This window comes from Mustela erminea, chromosome 1, assembly GCF_009829155.1.
Source record: "Mustela erminea isolate mMusErm1 chromosome 1, mMusErm1.Pri, whole genome shotgun sequence".
In the NCBI taxonomy this organism is placed as follows: domain Eukaryota; kingdom Metazoa; phylum Chordata; class Mammalia; order Carnivora; family Mustelidae; genus Mustela; species Mustela erminea.
Window position 1 is genome coordinate 95267294 of NC_045614.1, and position 24042 is coordinate 95291335.

A 24042-nucleotide genomic window follows, 5' to 3' on the forward strand; every position below is an offset into this window, starting at 1 on the left:
CCCTTTTTCTAATTGCTTCCTCCTCACCTTTTGTACTTGGCCTTGTAACTCAGTTCAGGGAAAACGGACACCAATGCTGTTTCACCAAAAGGGATGTAACTCCTGCTTACTCTCTCTTTTTTAGTTTTCTGGCTCATGATTCACTCTCTACACTGGTCACAGAACCTAGAGCAAGATAAGCACTTGAGGGGAGTGTGGTGTCTATTCAAACTAGGGGGGAGACCATCCATATTTGCTTTCTGTGTTTGCTGAGGAGAAAAAAGGAATGGGAGCAGTGGCTGGGTGTACTCAAGATAACATTGAAATGTCCAGATGCAAAGGCTTATTTCCTGGAGAACTTGTACAGGCTAGAGATTGGTATGTTGGATGTGTTTCCAGGCCTGGAAATCCAGAGCTGGGGAAGCTGTAATTACAATGGTTCGGGGGGTGCCTGGGTGGCTCAGTCAGTTAAGTGTCTGACTCTTGGTTTCAGCTCAGGTTCCCCCTGATCTCAGGGTCGTGAGTTCAATCCCCATGTTGACTCCATGCTGGGTGTAGAACCAACTTTAAAAAAAAAAAAAGATGGTTCTGAATTCAGAGGTAAGACACACATGACCCCAAGAAAGTAGCAGGTCAGTCAATTCTCTTAAAAATCGAACTGGGGGACGCCTGGGTGGCTCAGTTGGTTAAGCGGCTGCCTTCGGCTCAGGTCATGATCCCAGCGTCCTGGGATCGAGTCCCACATCGGGCTCCTTGCTCCGCAGGGAGCCTGCTTCTCCCTCTGACTCTGCCTGCCACTCTGTCTGCCTGTGCTTCCTGTCTCTCTCTCTGACAAATAAATAAATAAAATCTTTAAAAAAAAAAAAAATCGAACTGGGTAGGAAAAATGCAATGGCTAATTTCTGGCCAGGTGTCTCTTTTTTGTAATTATATAATTCCTGATATTTTGACCAATTATAGTGAAAACTTTTCTGCAAAATGTTGAAGACAAGAGTGTGAGATCTTAAAGGGCACTGAAGTATTCTACTTTAATATGCAAATGTTACAGACGAAAAAACCATGACCTGCAGATGCTGAGCAGTTTGCCCCAAATCATCTAGCATACAGCATGTTAGTGACAGTGTTAGGAGCAGATCCCAGGGCTCTCAGTAACCAGATCAGGCACTTGGGCCCAGCCAGCCCTGAGCCCTTCTCTGGCCTTTCTAGAACCTTCTGTGTCTGCCATGTGGTCTCCATGTGGTTCTCATGGTGTGAATGAAAGTGTGACATGGAGGTCAGCTGGACATCTCGCTTCTTCTCCTCCTATTTCCAATACCTGTAAAACAAAAGCAAATCTCTAGGATTTGCCTTCCTGTTCTCAAAAGTGGGGACACCTTGCCTGCCTCTGCCACTCCACATAGAAATGGAGAAAGAATATCAGATCAGAAGTGGGGACTGGAGCTCAATCCTTGCTGACTTTAATGCATGTGTGATCCAAGGCACTTGAACAAGTTCTCCAATCTATTCTTACTTCCCTTGCCTCAAAATAGATATGAGTTGGGATAATAATACCTACTCTACCCATTTCTGTAAGAGCAAAATGGAAAGATGTGCATGGGAAGTAGTTTATGAGCTGTGAGGAGAAAATGTGGAAGTCTGATTCAAGGTGCAGTCTCCGGGGGCCTTTGTTTTAAGTGAGGTCAGCCAAAGTGGTTTCCTGTGACGAGCAGAGCCTCAAGGAAAAGCTTGTAGGGGTGCTGGACTCATCAGCTTTCTCCCCAGGTGGTGGTCAGTGAGCTTAAGGGACAGAGCCAGAGCCAGGGACCCGGAAGAGCCTGGCACGGCCTTTGCGCAAGGTGTCCATTCGGAAGGCTCAGCTCTCAAACCACCTGGGCCTGCGCAGCTCGACAGGACAAGTGCCTCTTGGGGCTGCTACCTTACAAATGAAAAAATAATGCCCTTGAACCAAGAGTGAAACTGAACTATCTAAGGAAAACACTGTGAGCAAATACCAAGAGCTTAGGGAAACCATCTGATTAGGGCAGCCAGGCTCAGGAGCACTGCCCGCCCGTCTGCCCGCCCACACCCGGCTCAGGAGGAAGGCGCAGCTCGTCCTGAGCAGGTGGTCGGAGGGTGCGCGGGCTAAGGCCATGTCCACCACCACATGCCAAGTGGTGGGCTTCCTCCTGTCCCTCCTGGGCCTGGCCGGCTGCATTGCCGCCACGGGGATGGACATGTGGAGCACCCAGGACCTGTATGACAACCCCGTCACCTCTGTGTTCCAGTACGAGGGGCTCTGGCGGAGCTGCGTGAGGCAGAGCTCAGGGTTCACCGAGTGCCGGCCCTACTTCACCATCCTAGGCCTTCCAGGTAGGCCGGGCGGGGGACCGGCTGGTGAGGGCCGGGCAGGGACTGATCGGCGCTCCCTGCAGCACCAGGGGTGACCCTTGAAGCCTTGGCTCGGAATAAAAGGTGTGAATAAGAGAAGCTGACCTCGTGACAGAGAGGGCTAGATCATATGGGAGAAAATTTGGAGAATTCATACTCAAGTCAAAGGAAGTACAGGGCATGAAGAAAAGGGGATACTAGCATAATGGTCTTCAAAGGAGGAAATCATGGGTATGTATGTGCCTCTGACTTGCTCTTGCCTGTACAGACACGGAAGCAAGGAAGTAGGATGGTGAATATTTTCTTCTAGCCAAAAAATGTTGACTGAGAGCTCACTTCCTTTCATTTTCAATTTAATTCAATTTTTCTTTGAAAAGTTGGAGTCTCGGGGTACCTGGGTGGCTCAGTGGGTTAAAGCCACTGCCTTCAGCTCAGGTCATGATCCCAGGGTCCTGGGGATCGAGCCCCACGTCCAGCTCTCTGATCAGCGGGGAGCCTGCTTCCCCCCTCTCTACCTGCTTCTCTGCCTGCTTGTGATCTCTGTCTGTCAAATAAATAAATAAAATCTTTAAAAAAGAAAAGAAAAGAAAAGTTGGGGTCTCTGTGAGTGCCAGAAAATATATATTGCCATTCAATTATAAATACCCCTTTTCTTGCTTTGCATTGAGAAGTTCTAGTATGCACTCCTAAAAAACAACATATGCCAGAATATTATAAAGTTATAATTAAAATAATCTCACAATATAAATACAATTATAAATGTGACATCTTTTCACCCCTGAAGATGAAGTACGTTAAACCCCTACTTTTAATACAGATTATTATTTCAAACGTGCTCATAGGAACTTTGCATTCTAGATATCCTGAGATCTACTTGTATTTAAAGAAAGAGGGAGGGAAAAAAGAAAATAAAAGGCCATTCTAACTAGCGGCTCCAAGGAATGCCCAAAGATATGAGTTTGGTGAGGAAATGTTAGGTTTTCCACTCTGAAACAAGCACCTTGTAAGCAGGTAGGTGGAAATAAATTTTCACGACACTACCTATACAGCACTTGAAATTGAATTATGAAAAGCAATGCAACTAATGTGTCTTCATTTTTGGAAAGAAATAGAAGATGTGTAACAGAGTAGAATTGGAATAATTGCTGCATTTTGAAAGCCACTTTTTAAAAAGATTTTATTTATTTATTTGACAGAGAGAGAGAGAGAAAGAGAGAGAAGAGAGAAAGTACAAGCAGGGGGAGCAACAAAGGGAGAAGGAGAAGCAGGCTCCCTGCCTAGTAGGTAGCTGGAAACAGGACTCAATCCCAGGACTCTGGGATCATGACCTGGGCCGAAAGCAGACACTTAACCAACTGAGCTACCCAGGCACCTCTGGAAGTCACTTGCACTGCAGGTCCAGCAGGATCACCAACTGAGACCTGCTTAGGGAAACAAGGCAGGTAGGACCTGGCCGCAGGGCAGATAGCCACAGAGGAGGTATTATACTGTGGTGCGAGGGGAGAGGTCAGAAGGCAGACGGTACAAACATGGATTGCTGAGCTGCTAGCCTCACCTTATTTTAACTATTAAGGGAAGGAAAAAGATGGACCTCATACTCAAAATTAAGGGATGACATCCTATGACTTCATACTGAAAAACCTCGAACCAGGGCCCCACACATTACCAGTCTCTCTCTCGTTCTGTTTCTTTTCCACTCATGGAGCCCCACACCATCCTCCCTCATCATGCCCTCTGATCAGCCCCTGTCCTTCTTGCCTCTTTCATCTCTCCTCCCTATTTAGGCTTATATTCTTTTCTCCTAGAAGATCTCATGATTCTGATCATTCTCAAATTCTGTCTCTCCCTGGGTCACTGAAAACCAAATTAGAAGAATAACTTTTACTTCCCTTCTCACTCTTTGTCTTTCTCAGTCTGCTTTCCATCCTTCCCCTTTTTGGAGTGTTTACTCCTTTGACTACGGCAGATGGTCAGGTAGACCTTCCAGTCACCAGCTTCTAGTTCTCAGTTCTTATCTCCCGAGATATTTTAAAACACAAACTTTCCCATGGATTCCCCGTTCACATAAATGCGGGGCAGAATTGACAGCCTGATGCCCACAGCCCCCTACATGCTTCACCCTGCCTGACTTCTCTCTTAATACTCCTCTGCCCCCAGGCTGTGCTCCTCCCTGTCCATCTACTATACCATGGGCTTGGTCCTGGATATCCATTGCCCCCAATGCCAAAAGCCCCCCTCCACCGCCCCACTGCCATCTCACAAATCTTCTCATGTGCAAGGTCCAGCTCAAATATGACCTCCACTGTGAGGCCTCCTCACATGCTCAAATTGAATAGGATCCCACAAATCTCTGTGACAGACCTAGGGCACATGGACAGCATTGAGCGTATCCACCCTCGTGACACTGCTCACAATTTTGAAAAGCTGAAAAGCTCCAGGCAGCCCTCACACAGGTATACCCCCAGTCCTTCCTGCCTGGATTGGGGTAAGAGGATTCCATCAAAAGCCAGGAAAGACATTTCTTGAGCCTGAATTGCCAAAAAGGAGATACCTTAAATAATTGATAATGTATGGCCATGGAGAACAGTACAGATTTAAGAACAGCTGGGTCTCCTGCAGCAGAAGTGACCAAAATGTAAACTGGAATCCCATAATATATATATTTGTTTGGTGACTTAAGATTTGGCCGAATTGGGGTGCCTGGGTGGCTCAATACGTTAAGTATCTGACTCTTGATTTCAACCCAGGTCATGATCTTAGGGTCCTGAGATCGAGAGCCCAGAGATGGGCTCCACGCTGGGCTGGAGCCAACTTAAGATTCTCTCTCTCCCTCCCCTGCCCCCAACTTGCACCCTCTCTCAAAAATAAAATGAAATAAAATAAAACAAAACAAAACAAAACAAAAAATATTTGGCTCACTAAAGTAAGGGATGGGCTGGTAGATTGTCATAAGGAAAAGGGTAAAAAGATACTCCAAAACTAAAGGCAGAAATATAAGAAGATGGAGCAGCCAGAGAGGAGTCCAGTGGGTGGCTGGTGGACATTTGTGGGGCTTCTGAGGAAGGAGAAATGGGTAATATTAACCACCCAGGACTTAGCACCTAGGGGGAACTTGGCCATCAAGAATAACTGCTGAAAGCATTTTCTTGAGGATGACAAGGTGTGTAGGGAAGAGAGACTTGAAGCAGAGGATCTGAGTGAAATGCCTTAAAACAGAAATGAAGGTTGCAGAGAGTTTAATTTTGACCTAGAACTCAGAGGAGTACCACCCTCTAGCAGAAAAGTAGGCTTTAAGGTATATAAAAGCATGAGACAGGTACCCCTGTAATACCTGAGTTAGCAATAATAAAATCACTAAAAATTATCCACTTCTTCCTAAGGACAAGCTCTTTTCTTGCAAAATGTCACATAACCCTTCATTCATCTGATTAAAATGTATCACATTTATTTAGAACTTACAGCCACAGAATAATTTAATTCCATTCAGCTGGCTGTATTATGTAACCAAAGATAGACCAATGACATGAGTGTTGGTGGTAACAGGACTGTTTACCTGTAAATGACCAGCTCTGTATGATGAATAGCCAAAGATTCTTTCTCATTATATTCCAAACAGTTAATGCAGCATGTAGTTCTCCAAGGACAGTGCCCAGAAATAAAAACAGTTACCATTTATTGGACTGCACATAGACCCTCCAGTTTAATCTTCACAGCAGTACAGCAAAATGTGTATTAGCTTTGTTTTTATAAAAGTGGAAACTGAGGCTGAGATAGGGAGACAAAGTAAGGTGCCCAATTTCCCATGGATGGAAGATGGCAGAAGCGGGAAATGAACATGAGGCCGTAAACCTTCCAAGTCTGCTTCTGCATTCCAGCTAGAAGAGTCTGCCTTTAGAATTGAAGAGAGTGCTCTGCACTTGTACACCAGCGCCTTGACCCATTTATCATCACAAATGCACAATTAGGAGTATCAAATTTAAAGAATGGATGACTTGTGTATCATTCCCTTTCCCCCACCCTGGAGACAGTGCGGGTAGGGGAAAGGGCAGTCCAAGAGCAGGGTAGAGAGGAGGCAAGGACCATGGCCCTGGTCCCATAATGGCATCATGGTCAAGTAACGTTTTCTTTTTTTTTTTTTTAAGATTTATGTATTTATTTGAGAAAGAGGGCAAAAGGAGGGGCAGAGGGAGAAGAGAGAGAATCCCAACCAGACTCCCCACTGAACACAGAGCCTGATATGGGGCTCCATCCCACCACCCCAAGTCATGACCTGAGCCAAAATCAAGAGTCGAACACTCAACCAACTGAGCCACCCAGCCACCCCAAGTAATGTTTTTTCTAATGTGTTTGCAAATATTTGGATTGAATATGGTGCTGTGGTAGGGCCCTGTGATAGAGGCAAGTGAGCTGGGATTAAGAGCATAGCTTAACCAGGTACATCTCCTGACCTTGCTTTCCCCATCTGTGAAATGCCTCACAATAAGGCATCTGTATGAAAGTGTTCTGCGAACCATTTACAAGATCTGGCTCTTGGTGTCAATAAATCATTACTGCCCTGTCTACAACACCCACAACAGTTAGGACACTTGATCTTCCGGGGTTTTCTCCTTCTCCAAAATCAAGCATCTTTTATGAATCTTTATGCAAAGTAAAGATTATTTAGGGACCTTCTTTTTCTCCTTTCAGTCCTCCATTCTAACTATGTTCTGGGCACATCATTGGTTTCCAGCCCCTTTGCAGGCACTGAGAGTCTTTTTTTTCTTTTTTCATACAACTGGCTGCATTTGCCCCCTTTCTATTGCAATGTGAAAAAACAACAGCCACTGGAAAGCTAGGGAGTTTCCCATTAACCTATTGATCTATTTACACACACAGGAATGGGGTTTTTTCACAAAATCACCCTTAACCCAGAAAACAATTCCACAAAATCTAAAGCAAAAATCCACAAAGGAAAAAATATGAAACTGCTTTTCAGCATCCTTTCCAAAGGAGCCACCTGGTTTATTTCTCCTTCCTATTGGCTGACTGCTTCACATGAAGCAGTAATAATAGCATTTGTAATCCTATGAAACCAGGTGTGCTCCAATGTCTGGTGGAAGAAACTGGCCCCAAGAGGGAAAGTGGTTATGAGTTAGTTATACACTTGAAATTAAATCTGGGGGAGCCTCTTGGTTTTGCTCAAGATGCTTTCTCTTTCTTCCCAAAAGAAACATATTTTAGCCCAAACATGCCTTTTTCAATATGTGGACAAATATCTAAACGTGTACACACTATTGTGTGTCTGAAGGAGATCCCACAGAGAACTGAGCACACATCTACAAAGCCAGAGAGAATCTGTGCCTGCAGCATGAAATGAGGCTGCCCGCCCCATGCAGACCCAGGAATCAGAATGCCTCCCCAGCTTGTGACTGCCAAGGCTGTTGCTTGGAGAGCATGGGCAGCCACACAAAAAGTATCATGCTCCAGCACAGGCCAATCAGTGGTGGGCACCATTTCTTAGCGGGGACGCACGTGGCCAGAGTCACATAGTTGGACCCCACCTGAGAGATGAAAAGGAAGAGCAGTGAAGGTGGATGCCACCCCCCCTCACCCCTCACCTGCCCCCTCCCTCACTGCCAGTCAGATCTTGAGCCCATTTTTCCTGATCTTCTCCCCCACAACACCCCCCACCTTGGTCCAGGTCTTATTCTTCCTTCTCGTCTCAAATCATATCCCCTCCTGGCCCCTCATATTCCCGCATGCATGGCTTTCTCAAATCCTCAACCGTATTTTATCAGCATGTGACAGGATTCAGGTTTATACCGTTGGTACCAGCCAAAGCCATGTGGGGCTGAAGAGAGAGAACTTCTTTTCTCTTCTCTTCTTTTCTTTTCTCTTTTTTTCTGATATTTGCTGAGCCTGGCTTAGTTCTGTGCTGGTGCCAAGTAGCATCTGGTGCTCACAGCATCTTTTTGCAAGAGATAGCTCTGTCCCACCCCAGAGCTGAGGAAACTCATCTTCAGTGAGGTTAAAAGATTGGCCTAACAACACCTACCTGGCTTCACATTGTTCTGTAGAATTTCATGAGATACAAAGGACTTCCATATTGGTTCCCTGAGATCTCAGGAGAATCTAGGCCCTTCTACCTTATTCTGAAGGACCTTTTCTCTGAGGTCTGGCCTCAGACTTCCCTACTCTGGGCTCCCCTCCTTTGGACTCCTCCATCAGCCCTCCCTGCCTCCAGTTTGAAGCCACTTTGTGTCTGAGGTGTGCGTCCTCTCTAACTGCCACTAACAAATGCCCCAGATCACACCTTTGTCTTGTAAGCCCCACTCCCCAACACCCCAGCTAGCTCAGGGATGACAGCCACTAGGGACTCTTTCCTCTCAACTCGTCACTCTGAGCACCTCCTCCTGAGCCCTGTGGAGGGCTGTTTTCCAAGATTACTCCTTGAAATTTTGTGTTATTGAACAATTAAATGAAAATCTCTAGGGGTGGAGGCAAACATTAACATTTCTTTAAAATTTCCCCCAGGAGATGCTAAGGTACAACCAGGGCTGAGAACCACACCCAAAGGCACCCTGCCCTGCCTGTAAGTCCATAGCTGGTTTGGGGGAATTAGATATTTTGCAACTGGGAGGGAACACTGAGTTCCCATTTTTTCTGTTTGCTTCTTTCAGCCCTGAATCCTGCCCACCCTTCAAGCCTGATAATGCCTCATTGTTCATTGGAAAGAATGCTGTAGTCACACCTTTGGTGCGGGGAATCTGTCTACAGAGTCGTTGACTCACCTGTTATCAGCTGATAAGGCTATATGCCTCTTGCTTAGAATAGCAAATAAGAGACAGAGTGGCTAAAAGAGAAACCTACCTCCTTTGGGAGCAGTTTCTCTGGTTACCTATCTATGAAGAATTAGAACTCCAGGTGGTAGAATCTTTCAACTAGAAAAGAGGTCACCCCCATGCATGTCCATGGTCATTTCTAGGCTTAGGGGGTTTCTAGCAATGAGTGGTGGAGAACATTTCCTCCTACTTTCTGGAACCTGCCCCCACCACAGCTCCCACTCTCAGAAGAACCCCCCAAGGAATCTCTAAAGCAAGGCAGTCTTTGGTCCATCCATCCAGGTCCAGGGTTGGGACTTGGACAGTCATCCCACAAGATATAAAACATAAAACATGAAACAATGTTGTGTCTTTTCCAAGCACAGGTGCCATTGTTCATCCAAAATCCAGAGATCAAGAGAGCAGGAAAGAAACGAGGCCTTGTCATGCAAACGTGACTCCACAGAGGCAAAAGGACCTCTGAGAGCCTGAAGGCAAAGGCTGACCAGGACAGGCTGCCCAGGGCTCCTGTACCCAAGGGCTCCCGTGGCATAGCAGCGGCAACTCTCCCCATGAGGCAAGCCCACCGTGCTTTCACCTCCCACTTGCCAGTCTCACCGCCATTCTAATCCAGCAATGTCAGGCAAGATCATGTGCCTCAGCCATGGCCACCTGGTGTTATGTTTTCCAGAACAAACATTAAAACTACTCAGCCAAAAGAGTCCATGATTCCACCCTCACCAAGAGTCCAGCAGAAATGTAGAATGAGGAAGGGACGTCCTTTAGCTTGCCTCATTAATATTGTTTATTTGGTTTTTATTTGTTTGGTTGGTTGGTTGATTGGGTTTTGGCTGTTTTAACCAGATGCCCTGCTAGGTGGTTCTCAAAAGGGATAAGTGATTTTGTTCTCTGAAGAGCTTAAGGCTTAAAATGTCAGAATGAGAGCAGTGTTTAAAACCTCCAACCGGATTTTGGGTGGATTTGAAGCTCACGAGAGGCCCATGGGGACAAGATGAAGGGAAAGTCAACTCCCTTTCTCTTCTCATATGTCCAGTTTCCTGGTAATAACATACATATTAGTAGAGCCTGAAGGATATTTTCTCAAGTCTAGGGCTGCTGCCTGGATGTTCTCTCCATAGTTGTCCTGAACCAGGCTTGTAGTGTAATTGTATGTGTTAAAGAGAACTAGAACCATATCATGAGCAACTGTGGGTCTAGAAAGTGGGTCTATTATTACTTAGCCAAGGTACTCCCAAAGTGAAAAGAAACTTGAGGTTCAGGATTTCCTGAAAATATGGATTAAGGATTTCCTTAAAAATATGACCTTCCCAAGACAGACACTGCTTTAAGGCAGTGCTTATTTTTTGTGAAACTTTATACCTCCTATGGCATCTGACAAAGGGTTTTGTAGAGAATTTGAGCTTTAAAATATTCAATGAATGAATGACTGAACTCATTGATGAGTTGTATGATTATGTGACATATGGCTATGAGTATATACCAACATATGCTGGGTGCAAACACAAAAATGTAAAGGAATACACAAGTAGATGACACATGCTTATATTTGTTAATAAAGGAATGAATAGGCTGTTTGTTCCCAGTCTCCCACAGGGCCAGCCAAGCCCTTGAGCAAAGCTTCAGAGAACATAGGTGACACTGTAAAGCCCTTCTGTATTAAGAGTGGATCCAAGGGCCACTCTAAAGGCCCTCCTGAGCTCTCCTTGCCCTACTGGGGTCACCACGGCTCTGGCATGAGAACTCAGCTGTAATCTCAAGATGCCAGTGTTAATCAGTTCAGTTTTCCCAGGAAAGAATGGTCAGATCCTACAGGATTGACCCACACCATAAACCAAAACATTTACCCTGCTAATATAGTTGCCAATGGGACCAAGACTGATGATGGTTGCATGTAGAATTCTCTTCTCAGTAGAGAAGCAAAGTTAAAATCAGAAGTTTGTTCAGGGAGAAGAGAATCAGAATCAAATGGAGTAGAACTAGAATGGCTGGATACCATCATCTCCATGCAAGAAGACACCCTGGTGAGAAGGTTGCCTGGGCTTCCATTCCTCAGACAATGCAGAAGGCTCTTGAATGAGTTCCGCATGATCTACCTCTCCTTTTTCAATAGACTTCATCGATTGCCAATTCTTCCATCTGACCAGCTGCTTTGTGATATGCACCTCAGAGTGAGTGAGCTGGCAGGTCCAGTGATAAAGGCCATATTTCAGACAGAAATCTTCCTGAAGAGATTAGAGAGAAACTGTTCCCAGGAAATTCCTTGTCTTGAGAGTCACATTTAGAAATAATCTCCTGGGACAGGTTATTCCCTGAGATGATTTTTAGAGACTATTTCCTTGTACATTCTTAGCATCCATTTGAGGGGATGGTATTTCACGGCTGAGTCTCCATGTTTGGAGGATACATTCTCTTAGGTGCTTACAGATCACCTGACCTTGATGGCAGCCTGCTTTTCCAGGATTAGGTACCTCAAAGTGATGTACTGTGATGGAGAAAGTAACCATTTTGGGATGGTTCTGGGTTTGACCCCCAGGTCTTGCTTGTTCCTTGGTATGTGTCCTTGAAGCTCTCTAACCTCTGACTCTCAGTTTCTTCAACTATAAAATGGAGGTAATCATATCACCCACATTGCAGGGTTTGTTTTGTTTTTTTTACTGTGGATTAAGGTTTTTAATGTCTAAAAAGCCACTGATAGCTTTCAATCAAAATGTAGCAATTGGCTACATTTGCAATTGCTTCCCACAATTCTCCAGTTCTACTCTAGTAGAAATACCCATGCTCAGTCCTTTTCCTCTGGAGAACACCAGGGACTCATTTGTCTTTCTTTTGTAAAATGCATTATGCTTGTAGAGGGCATGTTTAATGACTGTTTTTCCCCACTTTTGCATAAGATCCATGAGTGCAGAGGCCATGCTGACCTATTAATTAAGGTCATTCCTGTGCCTAATCATAGGGGCTCAGAAAAAAAACTGTTGGGATGAGTCACTGCATATTAAGGACACACTAGAAACCACTGTGGATATATCTGGAAGGGAGGTCACTGCTGGAGGGACCTACAGTTTCCATTGCTTCCAGAGAAGGGAACTGATGATAAACTGGTTGTGTTGAAAGGCCTGTGATTGAGACATCAGGCTTTTCTTATACACCCAAAGCCTACGACTCATCCTGACTGTAATAGTCCCTTTGCAAAGAGACAAAAATACGGTGCCCTTGGTATATCACCTAGTAAACTTGCTCATCATGTGCTATAAATGAATATTGGGTTTTCCTAAAATGGACACAACAATACGAAGCTTTGAGCCCATTATGAAGAGACTAAAGGAGAAAAAGTTGGGGTTAGAAATCAAAGTCACACAGTTTTACTGTAAGTTCTATCAATAATTTTTCATGTCACCTTGGTCAAGCCATTTCCTCTAAGTAGACCACAAATTATCAAGCTTTAAAATGAGGAAACAGAATAGATCAATTCCACTGGCTGTCCCAGCTCCACAATGTCCTCATTCTACAGACAACCATGGCCAGGTCCTTCAACAATCAGAGGATTGTACATATGGTTTTGCATCTCTCACAACTCCACGTCCCCTGGCAATGGCAAGGGTCACAGCTTATGGATTTGCTATTTCTTGGGAATTTGGTGCTGGTTGATTGTGGTTGCTTTGTTTTACTGAGCCAAAGCCTAATCAGTCATGTGAGGTGGCCTTACCTGCAGCTCATTTCTTGTTCCTCCTTCTGCAGCCATGCTGCAAGCAGTACGAGCCCTGATGATTGTGGGCATTGTCCTGGGTGCCATCAGCCTCCTGGTGTCCATCTTTGCCCTGAAGTGTATCCGCATTGGCAGCATGGAGGACGCCGCCAAAGCCAACATGACACTGACCTCTGGGATCATGTTCATCATCTCAGGTAAACAAGGAGCTAAAGTTCCCTCTCTGAAATGGGCTTCTGGGAATGTCAAAGCTAAATCATTCTGGCAGAGGAAACACGACTTCTCTCTACTGAACATGACTAGACCATGAATCAGAGCTTTACACACTGGGATTCAAGATCTGAGATTAGGGCCCAGTTATGCTGTATAGAATTGTCATGAGTGTTAAGGTCCCCCTTAACTGCCACCCCACTTTATTAGAAGAGATTATCAATCCTAAGGTAGTCATGTGACTCAGTCCCTAAAGGCATTATTTTGGTAAGACTCTAGAAAAATGATTTTAAGGGAAGAGCACTTAACATCAAGAAAGGGCCAGGCCCAAAATATTTGTATTATTAATCCCTTGTCCTAAGATGACTGGAAAATCTCTTTCTGCACACATACAAATCCTTCCACAATTAGCAAGATAAGAGAGTCTAAGCACCTAACACAATGTCTAGCACATAGTGGGAATTCAAGAATCAAGGATTGGATTAGCCATTCTGTTACAGGAATGGAATATTCTGCATCCTGCTCAGCTAAACTCCTTTAAGCACACATTGCCTCAGAAACATTGTGATCCCTTTAAAGCTGACTCTGGAGCTTTCTTGTTCTTGGCCCACAGGTCTCTGTGCAATCGTTGGAGTATCTGTATTTGCCAACATGCTGGTTACCAACTTCTGGATGTCTACAGCTAACATGTACACCGGCATGGGTGGGATGGTGCAGACCGTTCAGACCAGGTAATCTCCTAATCTAGTCTTAGTATTCTGTGGTGAGTACAGTTGTAAAAATCCTATTAAACACATATGCCTAATGTGACTGTCAGTGCCTGAAATAGCAAAAATTTATCAGAGGCAACCATGCCATATCGTAAATCAACAATGATCTGTAAATTCATAAACTTCATTTCAGTGAAATATCCTTGGTGCTATGACTTGAGGCTGAGCTGACATTTGCATTGAAATACAGTGACAGTACACAGTATTTATCTAACACGCTTACACAGGCCCCATTGTGGTGGCAATGAAACAGGCACTATTAGCCCAGGCATGTAAATGAACCTCAACCTGCATCTCCAGGCCATGACAGGAACCTGGCTAGGGACAGGTGAAAGCTTGAGTAGAACTGAGCAGAGTGCGGTACAGGTGTGAAGAGTAATGTTATGTTTCTTCCTTGTACAGCTGCATCTTCATTTCATTCATACATGTATTCATTCGACAAATGTATGGAGCACTTGCTGTGGGCCAGGAACTGTTCTGAGTGCTGGGGATAAGACAAGGTCCCCATCCTCATGGAGGTTGTGGTCTAGCTGAAGGAGATGAACCCCCATGATAATTTGGTGTCTAAAGGAGGATAGAACTTCTAAATGATGGAAGAGCAATTCTGAAACCGATGTTCATTTAACCACTTCAAAGAGATGTATTTCAAAGCAAGAAGCAGCAGCAAATTCTTAAAGAAGAAAGATCTTGTACTGAGTCATGTAAATATTATATCTAAGTGACCTGTCATCTGTGGAGTGGATACACTTGGTATTCCTCCAGTCACACCATCGTGGGATACAAAGAGGGGATGAGGTTGGGATGAATCCATTAATCTCTGACTCCCTGGAACTCCAGTCCCCATCCTTGCTCTGCTTTGTTTCAAGAGAGGAGGAAATGATCCCCATAAGCTCTTCCCATCCTCCTATATGATTTTTCCATTATCTCTTGGTTACAAGGACAACTTAGAAGTATGCTGACCAACTCATTTTGGTTTTCTGGGAACTTTGCCAATTTAAGCACTGAAAGTCCCACATCCTGGGCTACTCTTCCTTCGTGGGCAAATCAGGACGGTTGGTCAGCCTACTTAGAAGAGCCCACCTTATCTGGAGTATCTGGGTGCCTGGGGCCACTGTCCTTGCCTAGAGGGGTCATCCGCCCAATGGCACCTGGGATTAATGCCTCCATCATTCTCCCACACCATCTCCCTAAAACCTGCCCCATCCCTTCGCAGCCAACTTATATTCTGAGATCAAGACTATAGTATTCTGAGAGTCCTCCTGAATGCCTTCCTCCATGGATGGGCAGCAGTTTTTCCCTTTCTTCTGTCTTCTTATCCTATCTACCCAGAAATCACCCAGGACAGTACAGCTTCCAAGAAAGGCCTTGGCAGTCAGTTGAAGGGACTTTCTGGTACCCAATTGGGCTTTCTGGTATCCCTTCCTCTGCTATTGCTGCACTGAATGTACCTGAGCTGCAAATTGCCTGCCTTCATGCTATACACAGCTTGTGAGATATGTTGTATTAGCCTACACATTGCATTTTATAACCTGCATTAATCACCAACTTTTAAAAAGTAGAAGTGTGTCGTAGATTGGGTTACTCAGAAACAGATCCTGTGAAACAGATCCCAAAGCTCTGTTTAGCGATTTATTAAGGAAGGGGAGACTGGGTAGGAGAGAGGAACCCAGGATAGAAAAGGGAGTAATTGCAATGAAGTCTGGGACTCAACCCAATCCTGGGGAGCTGTGAACAAGACAACCTCCGAGTTGCCCTGACTTCAAATTGTCACACTTCTGCACTAGTCAGCCTCTGTGCTTGTGGGTGAAATGGCTCCAGGGACTGTACCAAAGCTAAAGCTCCAGGGGGGAAACATGGGGGCTGGCAAGCAAAGGCAAAGATCACAGGAGCTGAAGAAATGATTAAAGGAACATAGGGGACCTGGGTGGAGCACCATTAGTGCTCTCTACAAGGATATTTCACAACACACACACACACACAAACACACACACACACACACACACACACACACACACACACACACCCTGTTTTCCCAGCTTCTTGCAAGAAAAAAAAAAACAGATCTGACAGTACTGGGCCCTCATCCTCTATGACGACAATCTCTAGAGTTAAGAGACGAACGCCCTCTTAGCAAGGACTCACCCTCTCCAGTTTATCAAATGTCCCAGCTCTGAGGTCATTTATCACTGGGCTTGTGGGTTTTTTTCCCCAAAAGAGAGAGCTAAGAAAGTGAAATATTTTCTTATACCCAACCCACTTCACTCATTTAAATCCCATAGCCATCCCAGTTAAGTATTTAAGTTTGCTGACCTTGACCAAGAGGTCTAAGTTAAAGAAGGGGACCTCATTCCCCCTACACAGAAGATAGAATTAGCTTCATGACTAACAATGAGGGCTTGGGAGACAGAGGGATCTGCATTTGAATCCCAGCAACTCCTTCCTGGGTCTTTGAAGAAGTTGCTTAGCCTCTCTGAGCCTCTGTCTCTTCATCTATAAAATGGGAATAATAAATCCTGCCAAATGGGACTGATGGAAGAATTAAATAAAATTGTGATAAAAGAGTCCATCACAGTCTCAGTAAGGGCTCAATAACTGGAGCGATTTTTGTCATCATTAACATTGTGCAGTCACTCAAACATCCGTAGAGGTATCAAGGACAGGGTTTCTGTCAGGGCAGAGGGACCAGGACTGCCCCCAGGAGATTCACCCAGGGGCTGAAGAGGAGTCCTAGGAAGAGGTCAGCTGTTAAACCCCTAGCTATAATGGGGAGGACCAAGGGTGGGATGAGGTTCTTCATTCCAAGCCAACAGCACTCAAATCAAATGCCTGTCTTTTCCTAGTCCAAAGGAAATAAAAATAGCCTACAACTAAATGTTCTCCCAGAACCTTTTCAAGCCCTGAGCTAAGTCTGCCAGCTCTGCCCTTTACATTACACTTGGTCATCCAGCTTATATTGCTTACTTTGATCCTGCTATGTGTATACTTTTTAACCACATCTAAAGTATCTTATTTTCTTAGGTCTGCATACATTTCTGTCTTCCAAGTACTGGTATAATGTTCTTATTTTGTGATTTGTAAACATACGAGTGATTCACAGTGTTCTACAAACATCCCCATGATCCTTAATGAGCCCAAGGGGAAAACCTCCATGGGCAGGCATCCACTGTGCTGAGCTCTCCCTTCCTGTGAGATTCTTGGAGATGAAGGGAAAGTTACCAGCTAACACTGAAATACCCACTGACTTCCTAACAGCTTTTGGTCACAGTCTCCACTACCCACAAAGGTCCATTTGGAATGAGAATTATTTTATTTTCAGGACACCTGTTCTCAGACAATCCTGCTCAGAGGTAACCAGTCCCATGGAGGCATCCCTCCTAGGAGAAGTGTACCAGCTTTGGAGTCAGATGACACAGGTTAAAGTTTCAGTGTCTGCTCTAGAACAGAAGCACTGGGAAGGTAGAATCTGTGTTCCCTATGTCCCAGTGCCAGGGCAGTGTCAGGCACATAGTAGGAGCTCAATAAATACGTGTTGAACAGATGCCTAAACAATGAATGGAAGAATGAATGGTCCCTTCACACTAGTTCTTTCTGAAGATAATGCTCCTACCTGCATGGGCAGTTTCCAGGGTACTTGAATTAGGCAAGATGACAGCGTATCACAGGAAGAACTCAAGGGGCCAAAATACCTTCAGAAATAATAACTTCAGACTGATTCCACGTCTCTCAAATTCCTCTTGCCAAACCTTTAAGACACTCCCTAATGCCAGTCGGGAGGGAGGTGGATTTCCAGAGATGTTTTTCTGAGATTAGAGACTTATAATTAATTCCATGCCTGAGTGATGCTAGGGGCCAGAGAATCCCACTGCCGTTTGGCTGACTAGCTTCCGTCCCAGTTCTGCTCTCGAAGGCACCTCATTCACTTGGCCAAGACCCAAAGGAGTGTGTGTGTGTTCAGTGGCATGAGCGAGGATGGGTGTGGAAGCTGCAGGAACGGACAAGAGAGGATGGGTGTGGCCAAGTGCAGTGGGTGGAGTCTGGAAGGTTGAGTCGCCCACATTCATTGCTTCATTTCCCCCCTCAGGTACACCTTTGGTTCGGCTTTGTTCGTGGGTTGGGTCGCTGGAGGCCTCACACTAATTGGGGGTGTGATGATGTGCATTGCCTGCCGGGGCCTGGCGCCTGAGGAAACCAAGTGAGTCTCCCCATCCCAGTGCAATCAAACATTTAATCCAAGTCCATTTTAAAGTATAATTTGGAGCCAGAATGATCAGTCTAGGTTTATGGATGAACTTATTAACTAAAGGATCCTGAACCCTCTCTTTTATGGGGAACCTAAAGAACGGAATAGGAACATTTCAGCTGAGTGGATTTAGGAATGATCCTGCTTGAGAGAAAAAAATATCCCCCCAGGTTCCTTCTGACTTCAGGATTCGATGGTTCTCAGCTGAAAGCAGTCCGCCCACCAGGGGATATTTGGCAACAGCTGAAGACTCCTGATTCTTGCAGCAGCTTTGCAGTGGGGCAGGGGTGATACTGGGATCAAGTGCAGGGGGCGTGGGGGGGGGGGTGCTGCTAAACTTCCTGCGACACACAGGAGAGGCCCTCCTGACAGAGTCCTCTGTTCAAACTGCCAAAGTTTTGCTTCAGAGAAACCCCACTGTACTGGAGCTGGGAGACCTGGATCCCGGGCCAGATCTACTGCTAACTAGTCCTGTGACTTCTAGCAGGTCATTTGCCTTCCCTGGGCCTCTGTTAGGTCATCCATAAACTGAGCAGATGAGAGAAGAGTGGCTCCATGTATGTGCCTTCCAGCTTATAAATTCTGTGATTTTTTTTTTCTGGCATAACCGTGTTTTCCCCAGACATTGTTTCTGATTCAGCTTCATTTTAATTGATTAACAGAGGAACTCACTAGTCATTAATTACCAGCTCTAATACAAAACAAGAAATTCTGCTCCAGTGCAGAGGCAGAAAAACCAGTGTCTCAAAGCCTAGAGTGACCAGCCATCTGAGTTTGCCCAGGACTAAGGGTTTCCTGGGATGCTGGACTTTCAGTGCTAAAACCAAGATATCCCGGGGTAAATGGAGTGGGTTATCCTCTTACCAAATACATCTGTGGTCAGAATGTTTCTTTTTTTTCTTTCAGCTACAAAGCTGTGTCTTATCATGCCTCAGGCCACAACGTCGCCTATAAGCCCGGAGGCTTCAAGGCCAGCACTGCCTTTGGGCCCAATAGCAAAAACAAGAAGATATACGATGGGGGTGCCCGCACAGAGGACGAGGTACAGTCTCATCCTTCCAAGTACGACTACGTGTAGCACTCCAAGACACCTCGGCATGGGCAAAAGAATCCCCCAGTTAGAATGCACTTGAAAAACAAGGAAATTTTACCTTGACTCCTGATTGCTTTTGACTCACAGTTGAAAGTTAGAAAAAACTTGATTTCACCCATGAGGTGGCCAGATGGTCTGGGCCACATGTCTCTATGTCTCTAATGTTCCATCACAAGAACAGCTGAGTTATCAGATATGAATTAGAGGCTACCGTTCACAGTTTCCAATCCCCTATTTTTTTTTTTAATTTAACCTTTCTAATCTGATGATAGACTGTGGTTTGAATTCCTATCAGACAATAGCCCATCGATGATCTATTTCCCAACTCATCCCCCAGAACAATTCTGCAAGGAAAAAAGGAGAGTCCATCAAAAGACATCATTTCCTGCTATTTGATTTTAACCTCCCCTGCCAACTTGGCTACTAATAAACACTGATTGGAGAAGAGGTGATAGGGAAAGATATTTGTTATGTCTCCAGCTCATTATCTGAGTTTTCTTACACTGTGATCTTGACATTACCTGGACCAAAGCAATTTCAGTTTAAGGAAAGCTTTCTGCTTTTGCTGGCAACTGCTAATTCTAGTATAATGTGCCCAGGGGTCTCCTGGGCTCCCCACTGCAGGTCCTCTTTCTGTCACAGGCCAGAAAGTGTCCCTCGAGGAATGAGAAAAGGATATTTGTGGGTAATCTGAATATATGTGGTATTCTCAATATAGTTAGAATAAATATTAGTGAAACAATACACTGAGTTAGCCTCACCCCTGCACATGAGTAGAAGAAAATGAAAAAATAATTGCTTTGGTATTGTCTATATTGACTTTGTAAAATCAGCCTTAAGTTTGAATTCCATTAAATGTTCACTGATCCTAAGCATTTCCCTTTGAGCTCTCCAGGACTATGACTACACATGATAGATACAGTGTAACTCTGTAAAAACTAAATGATGAAGCTGAACGAATGAGTTGAAACCAGTTCTTTCAAAAGACAAGCACAACTACAAAGTGATGAGCTTGGATGTAATGTGATCCCGCAAGTAACCCCTATGCACACTTGCATGGCTAGAGGTCACTGTCAGTTGACAGGAGCACTTACTAGGCACTGTGGTCAGCTTTGATACTCAGAGAGCTCTTCCCTTCACTAACTTTACCTACAGTGGTTGGACCATTGGATGTTCAAGAACTGAAAGCTCTTGACAGCCATATACCTTCCCTGTGTTCACATGCCTGCTGCAGAAAGCCTGAATTCCTCCCAGGCCACCAGAATTCTATCTCAGCACCAGAGCCAGAATAGGTCCCCAGGGAAGTAAAATAAGAGCAGTCTCTCAAAACTACCCAATCAGGGAGCAGCACTGGCACTGGGGGAATCTCACCATTGGGTTATTATTTGGGGGAAAAAGTCCCTACACCAATAGTGCATGTGAAAGTGGCCTCCAGGGATTTGGGTGACTATTCATAGGGGTCTTCAGACTCAACAGAGTATGTCTGGGAGAAACCAGATCACAGCCCATTAAACAGAGAGGAATTTTGTTCACCAACATACAAAGCAAACTCAGAGACCCTTCTCACTGAGACTGCAATGGTTCTAAGCTACATCAGATACAGTATTCATGGAACTCATTGCCTGAGATGGGATAAAGGGTGGATAGATAATTCAAGGAAAAAAACAACAACAACAAAAAAGGCAGAGATGGGGGAAGACAAAACTGAACAACCAAGGGCATGGAGATTGTGAGGGTTCTCAGGATTTGACTTGAAGGCCATGGGCACAATGAGCTTTCTTTGCTACCACCAGAAAGTCACTGGTCCAGTCTGAGGCACTGAGGTGTGGCTCAGCTGGGTTTTTAATCAGCACATTCTCTACCCAACACTTTGTTGTATGAAAGCTTCCGTGAGTTAGACTGTGCTTTGTAATTTTGTTATTGTTGCTCTAGCCTATTATATATGCATTGACCATTGACCTGCATGTTTTGTGAACTAAATATTAAAATTACTATTATCTCACATTTGAATAGCTCCTGCTTTTTTGTCCGAAGCTTCAGGACGTGGAGGGGGCGTGTCTCAGCACCTCAAAGTTGAGGGCATCTTCTGGAATGTTTCTGCTTGCCGAATCTCCCTGCTCAGCAGTAGCCTGACTGACTAGAGGCCAATGAGGTCTGATTCCGCACACTCAGTGGTTCCTGCAAGTTGAGAAGCCTGAATCAAAAGGACTTTCCAGAGCAGGCAGGCATGCAGCATGTAATCCAGGGCCACATTTAGCCTGTCTGACCCTCAGTGCACCAGCCTGAAGTGCCTAATGTCATTGGCCTGCCCACAAGCTAGTAAAACAGGAGAGCCAATGCCTATCTTAATGCTGTCAAGGGCTGGCTTCACCAGCTCAAGTTGTTATACTCACTGAGGCTGAATCAAGCTAAGAAACATGACCTGTAGAGTCAGAACAACCCAACCACAAACCCAGACCACCCCACTTCCCAACTGTGTTAGCTTGAGCAAAGCAGTTAATCGTTCTGAGTCCTGGTTTCTATAGAATGAATATAACAACCATAATGGTATAATGCAAGTAAAGGACATATTTAAGTGACAAACACTCAACTTGAATAACTTTAAGACAAAGAGGGCTTTGACTTAGGTAACTAGGATATCTGAGGCCAGCATTGGTTTCAGGCATAGATCAAGGGATAGATCAAGGGATATGACCAAGATTCTACTTTTTTTTCTGTCCGTACCTCAGTTCTCCTTTCCTCTCTGTTGGTTTGCTTCTCACGCAGGATGTCCCCACAGGATAGCAATGATGGCTGCTCATATCTCTAGGCATATGCCATCTTTCAGCTGGAGTACCTTGCCAAAAGGAGGTATCTCTTTCCTGGTATCTGTAGGAGAAAAAAAATTCTGATAAAACTTATTGCACTGTTTGAGTCATAGCCACCCCTAAACATCTTCATATAACCAGAGCAGTCATATTTAGCTTAGCTGAGCCTGGGTCCCACAGTCAAAATATGGAGATTTGTTGTATCCCACAAAGGACTCAGAGTCCTTAGAAATCAGGCAAATTCATTGCTTTGCCTCATTGTTACCCCTTTGGTTAAACCTGATCTCCAGGAAAAGCTTCAGAGGCACAACCTCTAAACCTCTCTGACCAATTACCAAACAGCATAGTATTTATAGTACAGAGAGGGAGGATCTGAGCGATTACTCTAGTTCTCCCAGAAAATGGATAATTAAGACCTAAAACTGACCACGACATTACATTCCATTTTAAACTAATACTCAATAGTAAAAGCAGTACTACCTAATGATGAGATAAGATGATATCCGTTAGCCACCACCACCACAGGGTTGCTGAAAGAAATCAAACTTCTTCCTTAGAGAGCCTTTAGGGACAGCTGAATCCTGTGTGGAGCCAAGGAACACACAATTCCCTTCATAGAAAACATCATATTTTGTTCTGTAGACTTAGATTTTTGGAGGAATGTAAATATAATGTTATATCTAATATAAAAGAAAGCTAAAAATATTTGTCTTTTAATCGAGCAAACCCCTGTTATTTAATTTCCCCTAAGGAAATAATCAAAAATATTTACGCCCAAAGATATATATCAATTGTTTAGACTAGTAAACCTGAATCCAAATTATTTTTAAAGTGGTTGCTTCAGGTTAGGGATATGATAATGATACTTTTTTTTATACTTTTCACTATAAAGAATATCTTCACTTTATACCCATACCCAGAATAAATTCTCCTTTCCTGAAGAGACATTAGAAATGAAGAAAAAAGCATTGAATGATGATGAAAGATCACTTTGAGCCTTAAAAAGAGAGACAATTATGAATGTTAATACTACCTCATTATCATCTGTTTAGATCTAGGAGATCTCCGATATAACTTCACATACTTTATGAATACTAACTCAAATCGTCAGAATAACTCAGGAGTCAGGTACTATTATGCCCATTTCATAGATAAAGAAACCAAGGCTCAGTAAGGTTCTGTCTTGCCCGTGTAAGGTCATAACTGTCCTGGTTTCTTCAAGATGGTCCTCAATTTAGACTCAAAGTCCTGCATTCCAGGAAACCTCCAGCCCCCAGCAAAGGGAGGAAAGAACAAATCTACTTTAAAGATAAGGGTATTTGCCTATGAATTCAAGAAGCGTAATACTTAACATACTGTAAATTCAACTTTTAATTCTCAAGTTAAAAAAAAATGTTGAACAAGAGCAAATGTATTGTAAATGGTGGACAGATGGTGGGAAAGGAGGAGACCATCAGGCCAACTGGTCCCTCCTGAGCTGACACATCTACCTCAACAAAGTTCTCAGGGTGCTACGCAACATGTATGCACTTTTAAGGGCTCCTGGGCTAGATAGCACTGTGGTGTGATGCTCTGCGAAGGGTATGGAAACCCCGGGGTCCCCAAACTGCACTGTCTGCCAGTGAACTCCTCCACTGATGATAGCTAAGCCACCCAAAGGTCCTTGAGGTTGGGCTTAGGCCAAGACCCATGTCATCTCAGCACTACTCTTAACTTGAAGCCCCAACACTGGGTCTGAGTCAGTCTCCCCCAACCTTCTAAAGACTTCCCAGTCCTCTCTTGTCTCAGGTGGAGCTGGATGTGACTGGCCTGAGGTTTCTGGTCTTTCCCTGTTATCAAAGCAGCCGCCCTTAGTCCTTGTTGACTATAAAAAGCTTATTTGTTCTATTCGACAAGCCAACTTGAATTTTTTGAAAGATGAAATACCAAACATGTTAAGCATGTAAGACTTAGCCACCCATACTTAATGGCCAAAGGAGGACAGTTGCCATGGAAATGGCTCTGGTAAGGACAATGGAGTGAGGCTGAAGGGTCAATAAAATTCCATAATGG

The 24042-nt window shown here is 44.5% G+C and overlaps 1 protein-coding gene across 1 annotated transcript; it reads left to right on the forward strand.

Moving 5' to 3' along the window:
* Positions 1-1916: 1916 nt before the first annotated feature.
* Positions 1917-21187, forward strand: CLDN18 (claudin 18). Its single transcript, XM_032334014.1, has 5 exons — positions 1917-2328; positions 12903-13067; positions 13694-13811; positions 17932-18042; positions 18997-21187. Exons 1-5 carry the CDS (start codon positions 2109-2111, stop codon positions 19166-19168), a joined length of 786 nt encoding a protein of 261 aa, XP_032189905.1. The 5' UTR covers positions 1917-2108; the 3' UTR covers positions 19169-21187.
* The last annotated feature ends 2855 nt before the right edge of the window (positions 21188-24042 follow it).

Excerpts from the sequence above, each read along its gene's own strand:
- CLDN18 (XM_032334014.1), top strand. The coding sequence starts at position 2,109 with ATGTCCACCACCACATGCCAAGTGGTGGGCTTCCTCCTGTCCCTCCTG. Across the intron at positions 13,068-13,693 it reads GATCATGTTCATCATCTCAG|GTCTCTGTGCAATCGTTGGA; the intron begins GTAAACAAGGAG and ends CTTGGCCCACAG. Across the intron at positions 13,812-17,931 it reads GTGCAGACCGTTCAGACCAG|GTACACCTTTGGTTCGGCTT; the intron begins GTAATCTCCTAA and ends TTCCCCCCTCAG.